Source organism: Hyperolius riggenbachi, chromosome 6 (assembly GCF_040937935.1).
Source record: "Hyperolius riggenbachi isolate aHypRig1 chromosome 6, aHypRig1.pri, whole genome shotgun sequence".
NCBI classification, from domain to species: domain Eukaryota; kingdom Metazoa; phylum Chordata; class Amphibia; order Anura; family Hyperoliidae; genus Hyperolius; species Hyperolius riggenbachi.
Window position 1 is genome coordinate 223,405,974 of NC_090651.1, and position 13,939 is coordinate 223,419,912.

Here is a 13,939-nt window from a genome sequence, read left to right on the forward strand (position 1 = left end):
TCACAAATGCTTTGCTGCATACCTCGGTTGTAACGAGTGGTTATTTCAGTCAACGTTGCTCTTCTATCACCTTGAATCAGTCGGCCCATTCTCCTCTGACCTCTAGCATCAACAAGGCATTTTCGCCTACAGGACTGTCGCATACTGGATGTTTTTCCCTTTTCACACCATTCTTTGTAAACCCTAAAAATGGTTGCTCATGAAAATCCCAGTAACTGAGCAGATTGTGAAATACTCAGACCGGCTCGTCTGGCACCAACAACCATGCCACGCTCAAATTTGCTTAAATTATCTTTCTTTCCCATTCTGATATTCAGTTTGGAGTTCAGGAGATTGTCTTGACCAGGACCACACCCCTAAATGCATTAAAGCAACTGCCATGTGATTGGTTGATTAGATAGTTGCATTAATGTGAAACTGAACGGGTGTTCCTAATAATCCTTTAGGTCAGTGTACACGTAAAGAGGGTTGAAAAACAAAATTACAAATGAAAATAAATTAATCACTAAAAAATGAATAACAAAAAAAAAGTTTTATTACAATAATCTAATCTCTCTAGTATACTGTATGATTAGCCTCCGCTGATGTCCCATATATTGACCATTTTAAATGATTTAGCGTAAATAACCTTATTCCCGCTTACTCAGCAGACATGTGACTGGTGCCAGTGTTTCCACAGCTCTCTATTGTTCATAGGTCTTTTCAAACTATTACAATCTTCTAGCGTGTACGTGGCTTTATGTACAAATCTGTCTAATTTGTACATATCTGTGATTGCAGTAGGTAAAATCACATCTGTCCACTATTTTCTGTTACAAACCATACGGAAGTGCTGTAATTATCCTTTGCATCCTGCTTTTTTCCCACCAACAGTGGCATTTACTTTTTAACAGTGTGGTTGAAGTCCCAATTCAGGTATTAAAGAGAACCCGAGGTGGGCTTGAAGAATATTATCTGCATACAGAGGCTGGATCTGCCTATACAGCCCAGCCTCTGTAGCTATCCCAAACCCCCCTAAGGTCCCCCTGCACTCTGCAATCCCCTATAAATCACAGCCACGCTGCTGACAAACAGCTTGTCAGAGCTGGCTGTGTTTATCTCTATAGTGTCAGTCTGCTGCTCTCCCCGCCTCCTGCAGAACTCCAGTCCCCGCCTGCATCCCTTCCCTCCCTGCTGATTGGAGGGAAGGGACGGGGGCAGGGACCGGAGCTATACAGGAGGCGGGGGAGCAGCTGAGACTGACACTACAGATGTAAACACAGCCTCACAGCACGGCTGTGATTTATGAGGGATTGCAGAGTGCAGGGGGACCTTAGTGGGGTTTGGGATAGCAACAGAGGCTGGGCTGTATAGGCAGATCCAGCCTTTGTATGCGGATAACATTCTTTAAACACACCTCGGGTTCTCTTTAAAGAAAAGTCTGGTAATATGAATCAAAGGGAAAACGGGCACTGGTGACGGATAGAAGGGTGGGCAGAAGGAGCGGTGTGAAACAGCCATGAGATGGAATAATATGACACAGAAAAACATGAGAATGATGATTACACACACACACACACACACACACACACACACACACACACACACACACACACACACACACACACACACACACACACACACACACACACACACACACACACACACACACACACACACGGTAGATGGATGAGAGAATGAAGATACAATTATGAATGGATGATGTTGATTGAGGATAGATCATGTTAGATGATTATATATGGCTTCTAATTAATAGGTAGTGAATCTTTATTTTACCTCAATCCCAAATAAGCTGCCCGAGAAGGGCCGATCCACCAGTTTAGGCTTGTAGGTAAGAACAGTTGTTCCTTTGAGAATTATGGCATTTGTATCAGCACAAGATGCATCTTCCACAACCACAAACTCAGTTCCTGCAAAACATCAAACAGAGAAGGTTCAGTCTCACAAAACGCTGAATCTCATCCCTATACCCATCATGACTACATTATCAGCACCCCTCCCCCCATCATGAACACCTACCCCCTACATAATGGTACAGAGGATGAGGTGAAATACACAAACAGTGGATGCATTGAGACATGGGATTAGAATTAAATGAGACCCTGTGACTTGCAAGCAGTACAGAACAGAGCAGGGTCAATGAGGCAATCTGCGGCTGTTTTACTATGCAACCATTACCCTTGCAGTGCTGGGTCCACTTAACCTAAATCCTGATCTGGTTGAACCTGTATAACATTTCCCACTAAACTTTTTACTCTAGGCACTAATGTTTTTCTAGACAATAGTAGCTCCTTGTCTTTGATTAAACAAGCTTTAAAGTGTCCAGTTAGGAGCTTAAATTATCTCCACTTCCTGCATCACAGAACCTCATTCCTATAGACTGCAACATTCTCCGCAATCTTCAGTCTGTGCCTGCCCCTTTGCAATCTAAACAAGATAATCATGTTATATAAGCAGCAGCTCCACCCACAGAGCCTGGAACTAACATTCTCAAGTATGCTGCTTCTGTTTAACCTGTTAAGAGCCCTGCATGCATTATATTGAGCTAGACAATGTATGCCAGTCATTTTGCTGCCTAATGCAGCTATGCAGATCGGCTCAGGGAGCTTCTTTATATTTACCTGTTCCGGGCGGCTGGATTGGCTTCTCTGCTAAATCGGCTTATCCTCTTCATCCACCCGCAGCACTGCACTCCCAGCATCCTCTTCTGAGTTCCGATCACATGATATGACATGTGATTATAACCCCGATGGTGCCAGCGATGCATTGCCATCTGGTGGTGAAAAGGGGGGTGATGAAAGAGACTTTCATTACCCCTCTTCCACCACCGGGCAGCACTGCAACACTGACACCATCCCCTTGGTTATGATCACATGTCATATTATGTGATCGGAACTCAGAAGAAGATGTAGGCATTGCAGCACCGCTGGCAGAGGATAGGAGACGCCATGGAGCAATCTGCCATCCAGACGAAAAATCGTCCCTGCAGTTCACATATAGTTTTGCTATATGTGGCTGGTAAACGGTTAACATTTTAAGGACAGTATTTTTAGCTTCAGAAACTTTATTCAAAGAAGAACGGTAACATTTGAGTGGCACTCCGATTACTAAGCTCCGATTACTAAGCTATGCATGAGATTTTTGGATCTTGTTCTGGAAATGGGCTTTACTGCATAAACAATTCAGAATGACATTTAGAGTATGTACTAATATTTCTAGAAAGAAAACAGCATTTCTTTGTTCCCCACACTCATTGTGATTATTTCTGCTTACTTTGAAGCTAAAACATAATTTGACCATAATTTGATGCTGATATCACCTCTAATTGTTGGGTACTACCTAACATATGGCTGAAGACTATGAGAAGTCCCTGAACTATAGTATGTCTGCTCTGAACAAAAGTAAAAAAAAAAACACAAAAAAAAACAGCAGCTTATGCCCAGCCACTTGTGCCAAAGGCTGTCAGTCTTCTAGGATATGGTGGGCAAATGTTGGTCTCAGCCTGTTTTGTGAGAAGGAAAAAACTACACTCAAAACCAAAATGTAGGATAAGAATAATACATTTCTCACCAGTCACATTGATTTTCACTTCGAGCTGCTTCTCTTGAGCCAGTGGAACAGATGCCCTCTTAGTTACAACACCAGATTTCACAGTCTTTGGGAGTACAGGGGTAGAGGTACTGGACCTTTCTTCTCGACGGAGATGGACATGGGGTAACTTGTCACTAGGTGTCACGAGAAACTTGTGCACAAGCATCAACCAGTCAAATATAAGAAACACTCTCAGGTTGTTTAGCACAACTGTGAAGCAGGAGGTGTCCACTGTTGATCTAAACAATACAACAGACATAACACATTTAAAGTCCCAACTCTAGCTAAAAAAAGTTGTTCAGAGTTCATATCAAAGCCAAATTAAATGATCATTTTCCCACAGAAGACTGCAATCTCAATGCACTGCGATTTCTTTATTTTATACCACTTGTTTTGGTGCAATTCTGTGTGTGATTGTTCATGTTCACAGTGCAATTCCATTTACATTTTTGCAAAGATTCAGTAGAAATAGCACCATGCACTTTTATTGCTCTCCCATTGACTAATACAAATGCAGGAAAAATGCATAATGCAGTAGGTTTGCGTTTGGGGAAAATCAAATTGCATTACTGGGAAAGAGGTACTGAGATTTCTATTACACTGATTGTGCCATTGTGACTGGATAATCGTCGGCCAAATGCATGCTTTCCAAAAATCCAATTGAAAAAAAAAAAGGTGCAAAGTTATTAAAGTCCCAGATACAAGATGTGATGGAAGACAAATACGCAGCAGAAATAGCATGGCAGAAGCAGAGGTGCAACTTCAACTCATTGGTCCCAGCAGCAAGACTTTGATAGGGCCCCCCAGTGGTCCCATCCCTTGTCTTGCCACCACATTGTGCACTTCACAGCCTGGGGGCCCATCTTACAAGAGTCATAACACAATAGTGGCAATTATGATCTTCACAATAGTAACAAGAGTTGCCACACAAAAAACCAAACACCTGATCTGGATGTTGGGACCTTATATCGGAGGAAGGGAAGGTTAGTAGTAGGGGCTCCTACTGCTCTGCCCCCCCCCCCCCCTGCAGTCACAAGGGCTGCTCCCTTATAGTTACACCACTGGAATATAACAGTCCATGTATTGAAGACATAAGATAACCCACCCATTAAAAACTAACAAACTAGTGTGATTAGAATTGGGCTTTAATAGCTACTAAATAACAGAAAATAAGAGTAAATTTCAGTTCAGCCTGTGCATGAGGAAAATGCACTGATCCCTGAAAAAGATAGTTATTCCTAATGGAGTAGATGTAAATCAGAACACATTTCTGCCACATAACCTAAAAAAGAAATACACATTTGGGATCAAATTGCACACTGATCTATACACTGGCCTACATTAGCCTAGAAGCTTATTCAAGCATGAGCAATATAAAAAGATCCTCCGATCCAACTAGGACAAACCACAGCTGTATTAGGTCTAGATTATATACAAGTGACATTATTGCTAAAAGTACAACTATCTACGTATATCTCTCATACCTGTGATGTAATTCAATCTGCAGGGAACCTGGATTGCTGTTGTTCTTGGATGGCTGTAAGATGCAGCTGAACATGTTCGGCTTAGGAGCCACGGGTGGCTTATGGCCAATGTAACGAGTGTCATATGCCATCATAGAATGGGAAACCAGGTTAATGGACTTCGTCTGGTTCGAAAAGCTCTCAAAAAGCAGTTTTGATTTTTTAAAATCAAACCTATGCATGAGTAAAAACAATAGTTATACAGTGTTGAGTACAAAGAAATAATACTGCCCACAGTGACAAATACTTTAGTGGCCTGACAGCTTTTCAAATGCAGGCAGCAGTCTTCCTTCCCCTAAGCTTACCGGGCCAAGGAATTATTCATCCCATCCTTTCCTTTATCTTCAAGCAGTTCTAGACTTACATTCACCATGTCAATAAGGAAAGACACCCCTGTGTAGACCTCTCCACTTAGTACCGTCTGTAAATTTAAACACAATAAGAAACAAAATGGTAAAAAATTCTGTATTTACTAATGGTTTTAAAAGAAATTAACAGTCTTTATGATGAGCTAAATTATAATAATATTTAGCCTGCATGAAATTAGCATCAATGTTGCATTAGCTTGAAATGATTAGTGTCTCATTAACCATCTCTATTTATCAGTGCTTTCATAATTTTTCAGACTTACAAATCACAAACAAATTTGCATCAACTGGATCATTCTGTAACAAGGTGTTTAACTCACAAAGTTTGTAAAACAACCAGCAGGCAGAGCTACAAAAACATATCAAAATCTCATTGCTGTTTATAATATTTTCTTGATAAAAAATAAAAAAAAACAATAAATTATCAATTCTTTTAAAAATATATATTTTTTAAATTATTTTTTCAAAGTAACAATAAAAAAATAATTACCTTCGCGTACAAGCCTAATTTTTCAGCACAAAAAAATGTGCTGAAAAGTTACACCCTAGTTACACCCTCGACTTATATGTGAGTCAGTGGAGCAGAACGGATGGTGGAGCAGGTTTTGTTACGGGCAGAGGAGCATAAGGATCGTGTACTAGTGATCCTGCTCTTGCCGGCTGGCTCCATGCTATGTCTGTGTCCCCCATCCCCTGCAACATGGTGTGCAGAGTGCGCTGCTCAAGACTACCTGTGTCCCCTGGCTTGTGGAGAGGAGCATGCAAGCATAGTGTCGGCGGTGACCATGATCGGGGATTCTTCCTGTGTGGCAATCTGTGTCTTAGATCTATGATGCCATCTAGTGGTGTTGAGACACAGCTGTATCATCCTTGGGGCACATCTGGCTATGGGGAAGGGGGCTGACTTGTACAGGGGGCACATCTGGCTACTGTGGAGGGGACTATACTGGGGTGGGGGCTTATACAAAAGTCAATCACTTTTTCCTGGTTTCTGAGGGAAAAGTGGGTAGCTCGGCTTATACGCGAGCCGGCTTATATGCAAGTATATACAATATCACTAATATCATTAAGAATTTACCATTTATAGTACACATAGCTGGAGTGGATCCACTATTTTTACTACAGAGTCACAGATCCACAATGAGTATGCAGAGCATGTGACCGGATTCCACTGGCTGCTCTCATTTCAGGTGTGTGAAATGAGAGCAGCCGTTTATGGATGCCTACAAAAGGCATGCATAATTGTGATTTCATGCACGCGTCCTGATACATGGCATGTGTGTCAAATCATAACATAGGTGTAACACAATGGAACTTAATGGGAAATCGTGAGTGTTCAGCAATAAAACGTGTTCGACCATGTTACATTGCAAGGCACCGGAACGCAGATGTACTGTGAATGGTACCATGAAAGTCTATGGGCTTTTATTAAGAATAGAGGAAACACTAAAATAAAATGTTAGGCTACTTCAAAATTATCTGAGGGTAGGAAGGAAAACTCCTATAGATAAGATTAAAAAATATATATATTTTATTGAACACTAAAAAGACAATGCATTTAGTGGGTCCCAGCCGTTTCCTCAGGTAAAAAAAAAAAAAAAAAAATCAGTGTCCTGCATGAGATTCCCACCTCTAATCACGTCTTCCACCAGTCACCTTCTAGATATGTGAGGGTGCACGGTACTATTGTACCATATTTAACTTGATGGACAGATTATTTTATTTTTATTTTTAACCAAACTAGACTGTACATAACTTTAAAGGACCTCTGTCGCAAAAATCTTAAAATTTTAAATATATGTAAACATATACAATCAAGAAGTACGTTTCTTCCAGAGTAAACTGAGCCATAAATTACTTTTCTCCTATGTTGCTGTCACTTACATTAGGTAGTAGAAATCTGACCGAACCGACTGGTTTTGGACTAGCCCATCTCCTCATGGGGGGTTCACAGGGATTTCTTTATTTTCAAAATGCACTTCGTGAATGGCAGTTGCTCCATCAAACTGGCAAAAAAAGTGTACTGTGAGTAGGGAGGCTGGTCAGCATCTTTGTATAAATCTTTTTCAGGGAGTGTCTTTATAAAGAATAAAGGCCATGCTGAGAATCACCTATGGAGAGATGGACTAGCCCAAAACCTGTTGGTAATGTCAGATTTCTACTACCTACTGTAAGTGACAGCAACATTTAAGAAGTAATTTATGGCTCATTTTACTCAGGAAGAAATAAACTTCTTATTTGTATATGTTTTAAATTTTAAGATTTTTGCGACAGTTCCTCTTTAAACATTTGGAACCATAAAACACTTTGGATAAGATGCATTTCAACTATATATTTAGCTTTTTGCCCAAAGTATGGCTTTGATGACAATATTCACAATGAATTTTTCGTACATGAATGCGTGGATCCTGCAAGTCATATGGTCGCATAAAGTCCTCCACAGGTTCTCCCAGATTATTCTCCAGCAGGCCTTTGATTAACTTATATTTGCTAAGATCCATAGAGCAATGGACAGAGGACAAGCTTCCATGAATTGACATATCTGGAACCGAGTGACTGATTTCTCTGGAGAGGGGGAAAAAAATGAATATCACAGTGAATCAAAATGACAAAGGTTTGAAAAAAGCACTATGGCTTTTAAATATTAATCTAACATTTTGTACTGTTTACCAGAAACCAATCAGATTCAAACTAGGGTTTATTAACACAAATTTAAATCTGATTGGCTGCTATAAGGAGACTTGAGTGCCTGAGACGATTACCCTTTTAAAAAAAGACCATATGAATGTGGTGTCTACACCAAACAAGTATAGTCCCTCTGCTCTAAAATAGCTAAATGATGGTGGCATAGTTCAGTAATTTCAATAGTGAAGGGCAGGTGCCCTCTTGTGACTAGATGCTGTAAAGCTTCTCTACCTTCAAACTTTACAAAACCAACATAAGTGCTATGGGTGGAGAAACTACTAAAATAATTCTATTTTGGGCAATTTTTATTTTAGTTGATATCACTCTATAATTTGCATATTAAACTTCATATTACATAAATAGCCAGTTTAAAATGTGGGTACACTGCTGATTAATCTGGCGAAACAAACACAAAACACAGTAAAGTGAATGAATTAAGCAACTACCTATGGAAGTAAGACTTTTCATCGTGTGCTATGCAAGAGTTCGGGTCCGATTTAACCACTTAGTTAAATCAACAGGTGTGTGTGTGTGTGTGTGTGTGTGTGTGTGTGTGTGTGTGTGTGTGTGTGTGTGTGTGTGTGTGTGTGTGTGTGTATATATATATATTACATACAGTACGGTATGGCAGGACACAGCAAGTATGTCTGGACACACACTACTCTAATCCAGTGCCACTTGCCTATGGAGTTCCACAGGGTTCTGAACTATCACCATTACTCTTTGCAGGTGTAGGTGGTGGTAGGTGGTCCACACATGATGGATAAAGTTCGAACTGCTCACCACCTCAAACTAGCAATTGGGGGAGATACTGTACAGTATAAAGACTCTGTGTGAAACCTTGGGGTGATCCTGGATGGAAATCTACAACTCAGACAGCAGGTATCTGTCGTCAAGTCTTCCTTCTTACACCTAAGAAATATAGCGAAAATCAAACACCTTATCCCAGCTGAAGACCTTCCCTGGTTCAGGCATTTGTATCCTCCCGCCTAGACTACTGTAACGCCCTGTTCATCGGATCTACAGATAAGGTTCTGCGCCCCTTAGAGCTAGTACAGAATGCTGCAGCCAGACTCCTAGCCAATGCCCCCCGCAGCTCACACACCACCCCAGTACTGCAAACTCTTCACTGGTTGCCAGTAAAATGGAGAATCAATTTTAAGATCTGCCTGCTGACATTCAAGGCTTTAAACCACATGGGACCCAAATACATAGCGGATCTATTGGAACTTTATGCCCCTCCACGCACCCTCCGCTCTGCCAACAAGATGAAGCTGGTTATTCCCAGGATACACTTAACATTTGGTGCTCAGGCCTTTTCCTATGCAGCCCCTACTCTATGGAACTCACTTCCACAATCCGTACAAGAGGCTCCTTCTCTGAAAAGCTTTAAAAAAAAGGCTAAAAACTCACCTCTTTTCCCTAGCCCTTGAGACTGCATAATGCAGGGTCACAGCGCTTTGAGTCCCCAGGGAGAAAAGCGCTATTAAAATATTATTGTTTTTATGAGCCATAACTTACTTTTTTCCTATGTTGCCGTCACTTACAGTAAGTAGTAGAAATCTGACATTACCGACAGATTTTGGGCTAGTCCATCTCTCCATAGGGGATTCTCAGCGTAGCCTTTATTCTTTATAAAGACATGCCTTGAAAAAGATGTATACAAAGATGATGGCCAGCCTCCCTGCTCTCTGCACACTTTTTTGGCAGTTGGACGGAGCAACTGCCATTCACTGAGTGCTTTCAAAAATAAAGAAAACCCTGAGAACCACCCCATGAGAAGATGGGCTAGTTTAAAATCTGTCACTAATGTCAGATTTCTACTACTTACTGTAAGTGACAGCAACATAGGAGAAAAATAATTCATGACTCATTTTACTGTAAAGAAACATACTTATTTGTATATGTTCACATGTATTTAAAATGTTAAGATTTTCGTGACAGAGGTCCTTTGACCACTTAACGACCGCCTAACGTTGATAGGCGGCGGCAGGTCGTAAGTGGTTTTTCATGGAAACGGCCGTTCCAGGTCAGTTCACGGAGGGAGTCTCCGTGAACAGCCTGCGAGCCTCCGATCGTGGCTCGCAGGCTAAATGTAAACACGCGGGGAAGAAATCCCCGGTGTTTACGTCGCACGGCACGTAAAGGAGATCGGCGATCCCCGGCCTCTGATTGGCTGGGGTTCGCCGGCATCTGATAGGCTGAAGCCTATCAGAGGTGGTACAGGACGGATCGCTGTCCTGTGCCGCCCATAGCAAGAGGGAGGGAAGGAGAGGGAGGCTGGAAATCGCTGTGGAGGGGGGCTTTGAGGAGCCACACAGAGCGGCGGCAATAAGACCCCCCCCCAGCAGGACATCCCCCTAGTGGGGAAAAAGGGGGGGAAGTCTGATCGCCCTGCGTCAATCCTGATCTGTGCTGTGGGCTGAAGAGCCCACGCAGCACAGATCTGCAAAACATAGCCCGGTCCTTAAGTGGTTAGGATTACTCACTTGTCCAGATTCCTCTCCAGCTGCAGCTTTAACCGACATCGTTCAGTTAAAAGGCTTCCACCTGTCTGTTTGACAAAGTATGATGGAAAGCAGAGTTCAGGTGGGGATTTCTCCAAATCTTCAGCAGAGTCTGTGTGACACCTCTGTGCGGCAAAGATGTCCATGTCTTGTAGGTCAATTACAATGTAGTCTAAAAGACAGATGTGTTCATCTGCGGACAGAAGACACACATATCTCTGAGTTTTCTTAACAGATTCTAAAATGGCAAATACAGTAATACCCAGCATATATTTTCGGAAAACTGAGGTTTTACAGTAAACTCAAAGTGAAAATAAACGACATATAAAATGTATATAATCCTAAATGGGACTTTCCTGGAATCCCTCATTACTTCCCCAATAGACAATTATTTACACCCTTTTATCTATTCCTTGCACTCAGAAATGTTTTAGCCGCCAAAGGAGTTTTATGACCTCTAATTAGTTATCAGTGAGCGTTACTCTGCAGAGAGACTGTTACTTAGGGTCTTGGATTCTTAACCCTAACAGTGAGAAAAAAGGAACAGAGGCTAGTTCTGTGTAGGTATGGGACTATAAATGCACATAAACGGCCTTAATTCACTAAGCAGTTTAGCCTAGTCTACTGATGTTTTTTTTAGTCTCCTGCTGGTTTGTTGTAAATCAGTTGCATCAAAAGGGAATTCAGTAATAATTACCAAATGTTTTAGACCTGTTTTTAGACCTAGTCTAAAACATTCGGTAATTAGGTCGGTAAAGCAGGGGAAATGATCAAAAGATGCAATTCACAAACGACTAGCTATGACTGACATCCTTCTCCTCTGATCCTCCTCCTCTGGATACAATACCTCACAGAATTACTTTACTGACAGAAATCAGCTGGTCTAATCTTGGTCAGAAAAAGTGGGCGTGGCTACTCCTTGTTTGCATTTGTGAATTGCATCTTTTGATCATTTCCCCTGCTTTACCGACCTAATTACAGAATGTTTTAGACCAGGTCTAAAAACCGGTCTAAAACATTACACAAAACCATCAGTAGACTAAAAACAATGGCTGGATGGTGTACTGGTTAAGGGCTCTGCCTCTGACACAGGAGACCTGGGTTCGAATCTTGGCTCTGCCTGTTCAGTAAGCCAGTAATTCAGTAAGGAGTTCTTTGGGCAAGACTCCCTAACACTGCTACTGCCTACTGAGTGCGCTCTAGTGGCTGCTTCGCAAGCGCTTTGAGTCCGACAGGAGAAAAGCGCTATACAAAAAAAGGTATTAAAAAGGTATTATTAAAAACCATTAGTAGACTAGTCTAAACTGCTTAGTGAATTGGGGCCTTTATCTCATCATGTCACATCACTTCAAAGTTCCTTTTAAGCAAAGCCCATTCGGAAAGTGAAATTCCACTATTGCTGAGAAAAAAACAGTCCCTTCAATTCAGTTATGTAAAGTGTATGGCTTAATAGCAAATGTTATTTCAGCTTGCTTATGTTGGCCTGTTTTTAAAGGACAACTGAAGTAAGAGGGATATGGAGGCTGCCATATTTATTTCCATCTAAGCAATGCCAGTTGCCAGACGCTCCTGCTGATTCTCTGCCTAATACTATTAGCCATAGCCCCTGAACAAGCATGCAGCAGATCAGGCGTTTCTGACATTAATGCCAGATCTGACAAGACTAGCTGCATGCTTGTTTCTGTTGTTATTCAGATACTACTGCAGAGAAATAGACCAGCAGGGCTGCCAGGCAACTGGTATTGATTAAAAGGAAATAAATATGGCAGCCTCCGTATACCTCATACTTCAGTTCCCCTTTAAATGCATATTTTACATGCTAAGTTCACGCTATGTTTGCTCCCTGAATTTTGACAGGCTGGGCAGTGTACTGCAAAGGGCAGGTAGAAGACTGCAATTCTTTCCTATGGGTCAGTTTACACTTCCCTGTTCTGTTTTTGTGTGTTGTAGAAAAGTCTAACTGCGTGCATCTTTCTAGACAGCAAATTCCATTGTCATTTATCAGATGAATGGAATGCCTCTGCCCTGGAGTGGCAGCAGACCTTGCAATGAGGATAGCACATCTGTCAAAATGGATGTGGTACACTTTGGCATAGTGTGAACAAATCTCCCTAAACATGGATCTCAACAGAGACTGCGATATGGGAGTGCCTAAGCGCATGTACAGCAGCCCACAATGCCTTGGCCAGTGAACAGACCAGTGGATAGACTCCTCTGAGCACTGGCTGAGAGTGGATAGACTCCGCTGAGCACTGCCTGAAAGCATTGCTCTTACCACTCACCCCACACCGTGTGACACACGCTGCTCTGTCGACACTTCTCCATCCTGCATAACAACTGAATGCGTTGCTAGCCTGCAGGCTAGCGATGCGTCTATACAGCCTAAGCCCTGCAATGTCACTCAAGAGATCCAGTCCCAATCCCTGCCTGGCAACATGCCTCGTGGCAGGGTGGGTTGGGGGAGATTGTTCTGTACTGTACTGCTGGAAGCTGGTGGAGTCTCTTCCTCCTTACACTTGTGTAAAGAGGTGACAGTTCACACAGGGCACACTCTAGCTCCACCCCGCAATGCACACTTGTCAGAGAAATGCTTAATTATGTGGCATAGTGTAGTACTGGAGGGGATCAAAGTGTCCAACACTTCGATTTAAGTAGCCTGACGCCATATTGGACTAAGTCTGATGGTGGTGCAGGCAGGGGAAGCCCAAATGTGCCCAAGTAATATTTATATTACAGCATGATACTAACGGCGATCAGAATCAGACTTAGTCTGACACTTCTGGCTAACGCCGTGTCAGATTATATCAAATGAGGGCACCTCCAGCAGCAGCAATATTGCTCCGTGTTAGACATAGTCCAACATTAGGAGCTGGGGAAATGGTCCTCTGGCAAAGTTCACACTACAAAAGACTGAGCCAAAGCAGTACTGTATCTATATGATACGGATATATTGTGCTACTTCAGGGATGCAGTAAGGTCCATTGCACAGAATGGATGCCATTCACTGAGCAAATAGCAACATGCTCCCCTGTCTGAAAAAAAACTGTTGTAGTCAGGTCTGTCTGTTGCAGAAATACAATGAAAGTAAACAGGCATGGTACAAATAGAGGGGGTGTGAACCAGCCCACAGAAAATCACAGCCGGTTTTATTCAATTGTTTTCAAATTCACTGCCCATTCAGTCAGAATGCAAGGCAGCAGACTTAGTGCGTATGGAGCCTAACATTGATCTCCGCGCCCCTATCTTTGTATAGGCGGATGTAGGC

General features: G+C 42.1%; 1 protein-coding gene across 5 annotated transcripts in view; it reads right to left on the reverse strand.

Moving 5' to 3' along the window:
• VPS13D (vacuolar protein sorting 13 homolog D) overlaps positions 1 to 13,939 on the reverse strand; it is a 410,462-nt gene that overhangs the window by 247,075 nt on the left and 149,448 nt on the right. For all 5 annotated transcript variants that reach the window (XM_068240470.1, XM_068240469.1, XM_068240471.1 and 2 more), the window contains exons 27-32: positions 10,657 to 10,867; positions 7,876 to 8,047; positions 5,420 to 5,535; positions 5,076 to 5,288; positions 3,571 to 3,830; positions 1,777 to 1,910 (exon numbers count right to left, since the gene is read on the reverse strand). In XM_068240470.1, coding sequence (XP_068096571.1) covers positions 1,777 to 1,910; positions 3,571 to 3,830; positions 5,076 to 5,288; positions 5,420 to 5,535; positions 7,876 to 8,047; positions 10,657 to 10,867 — 1,106 coding nt within the window. The remainder of the gene's footprint in view (positions 1 to 1,776; positions 1,911 to 3,570; positions 3,831 to 5,075; positions 5,289 to 5,419; positions 5,536 to 7,875; positions 8,048 to 10,656; positions 10,868 to 13,939) is intronic.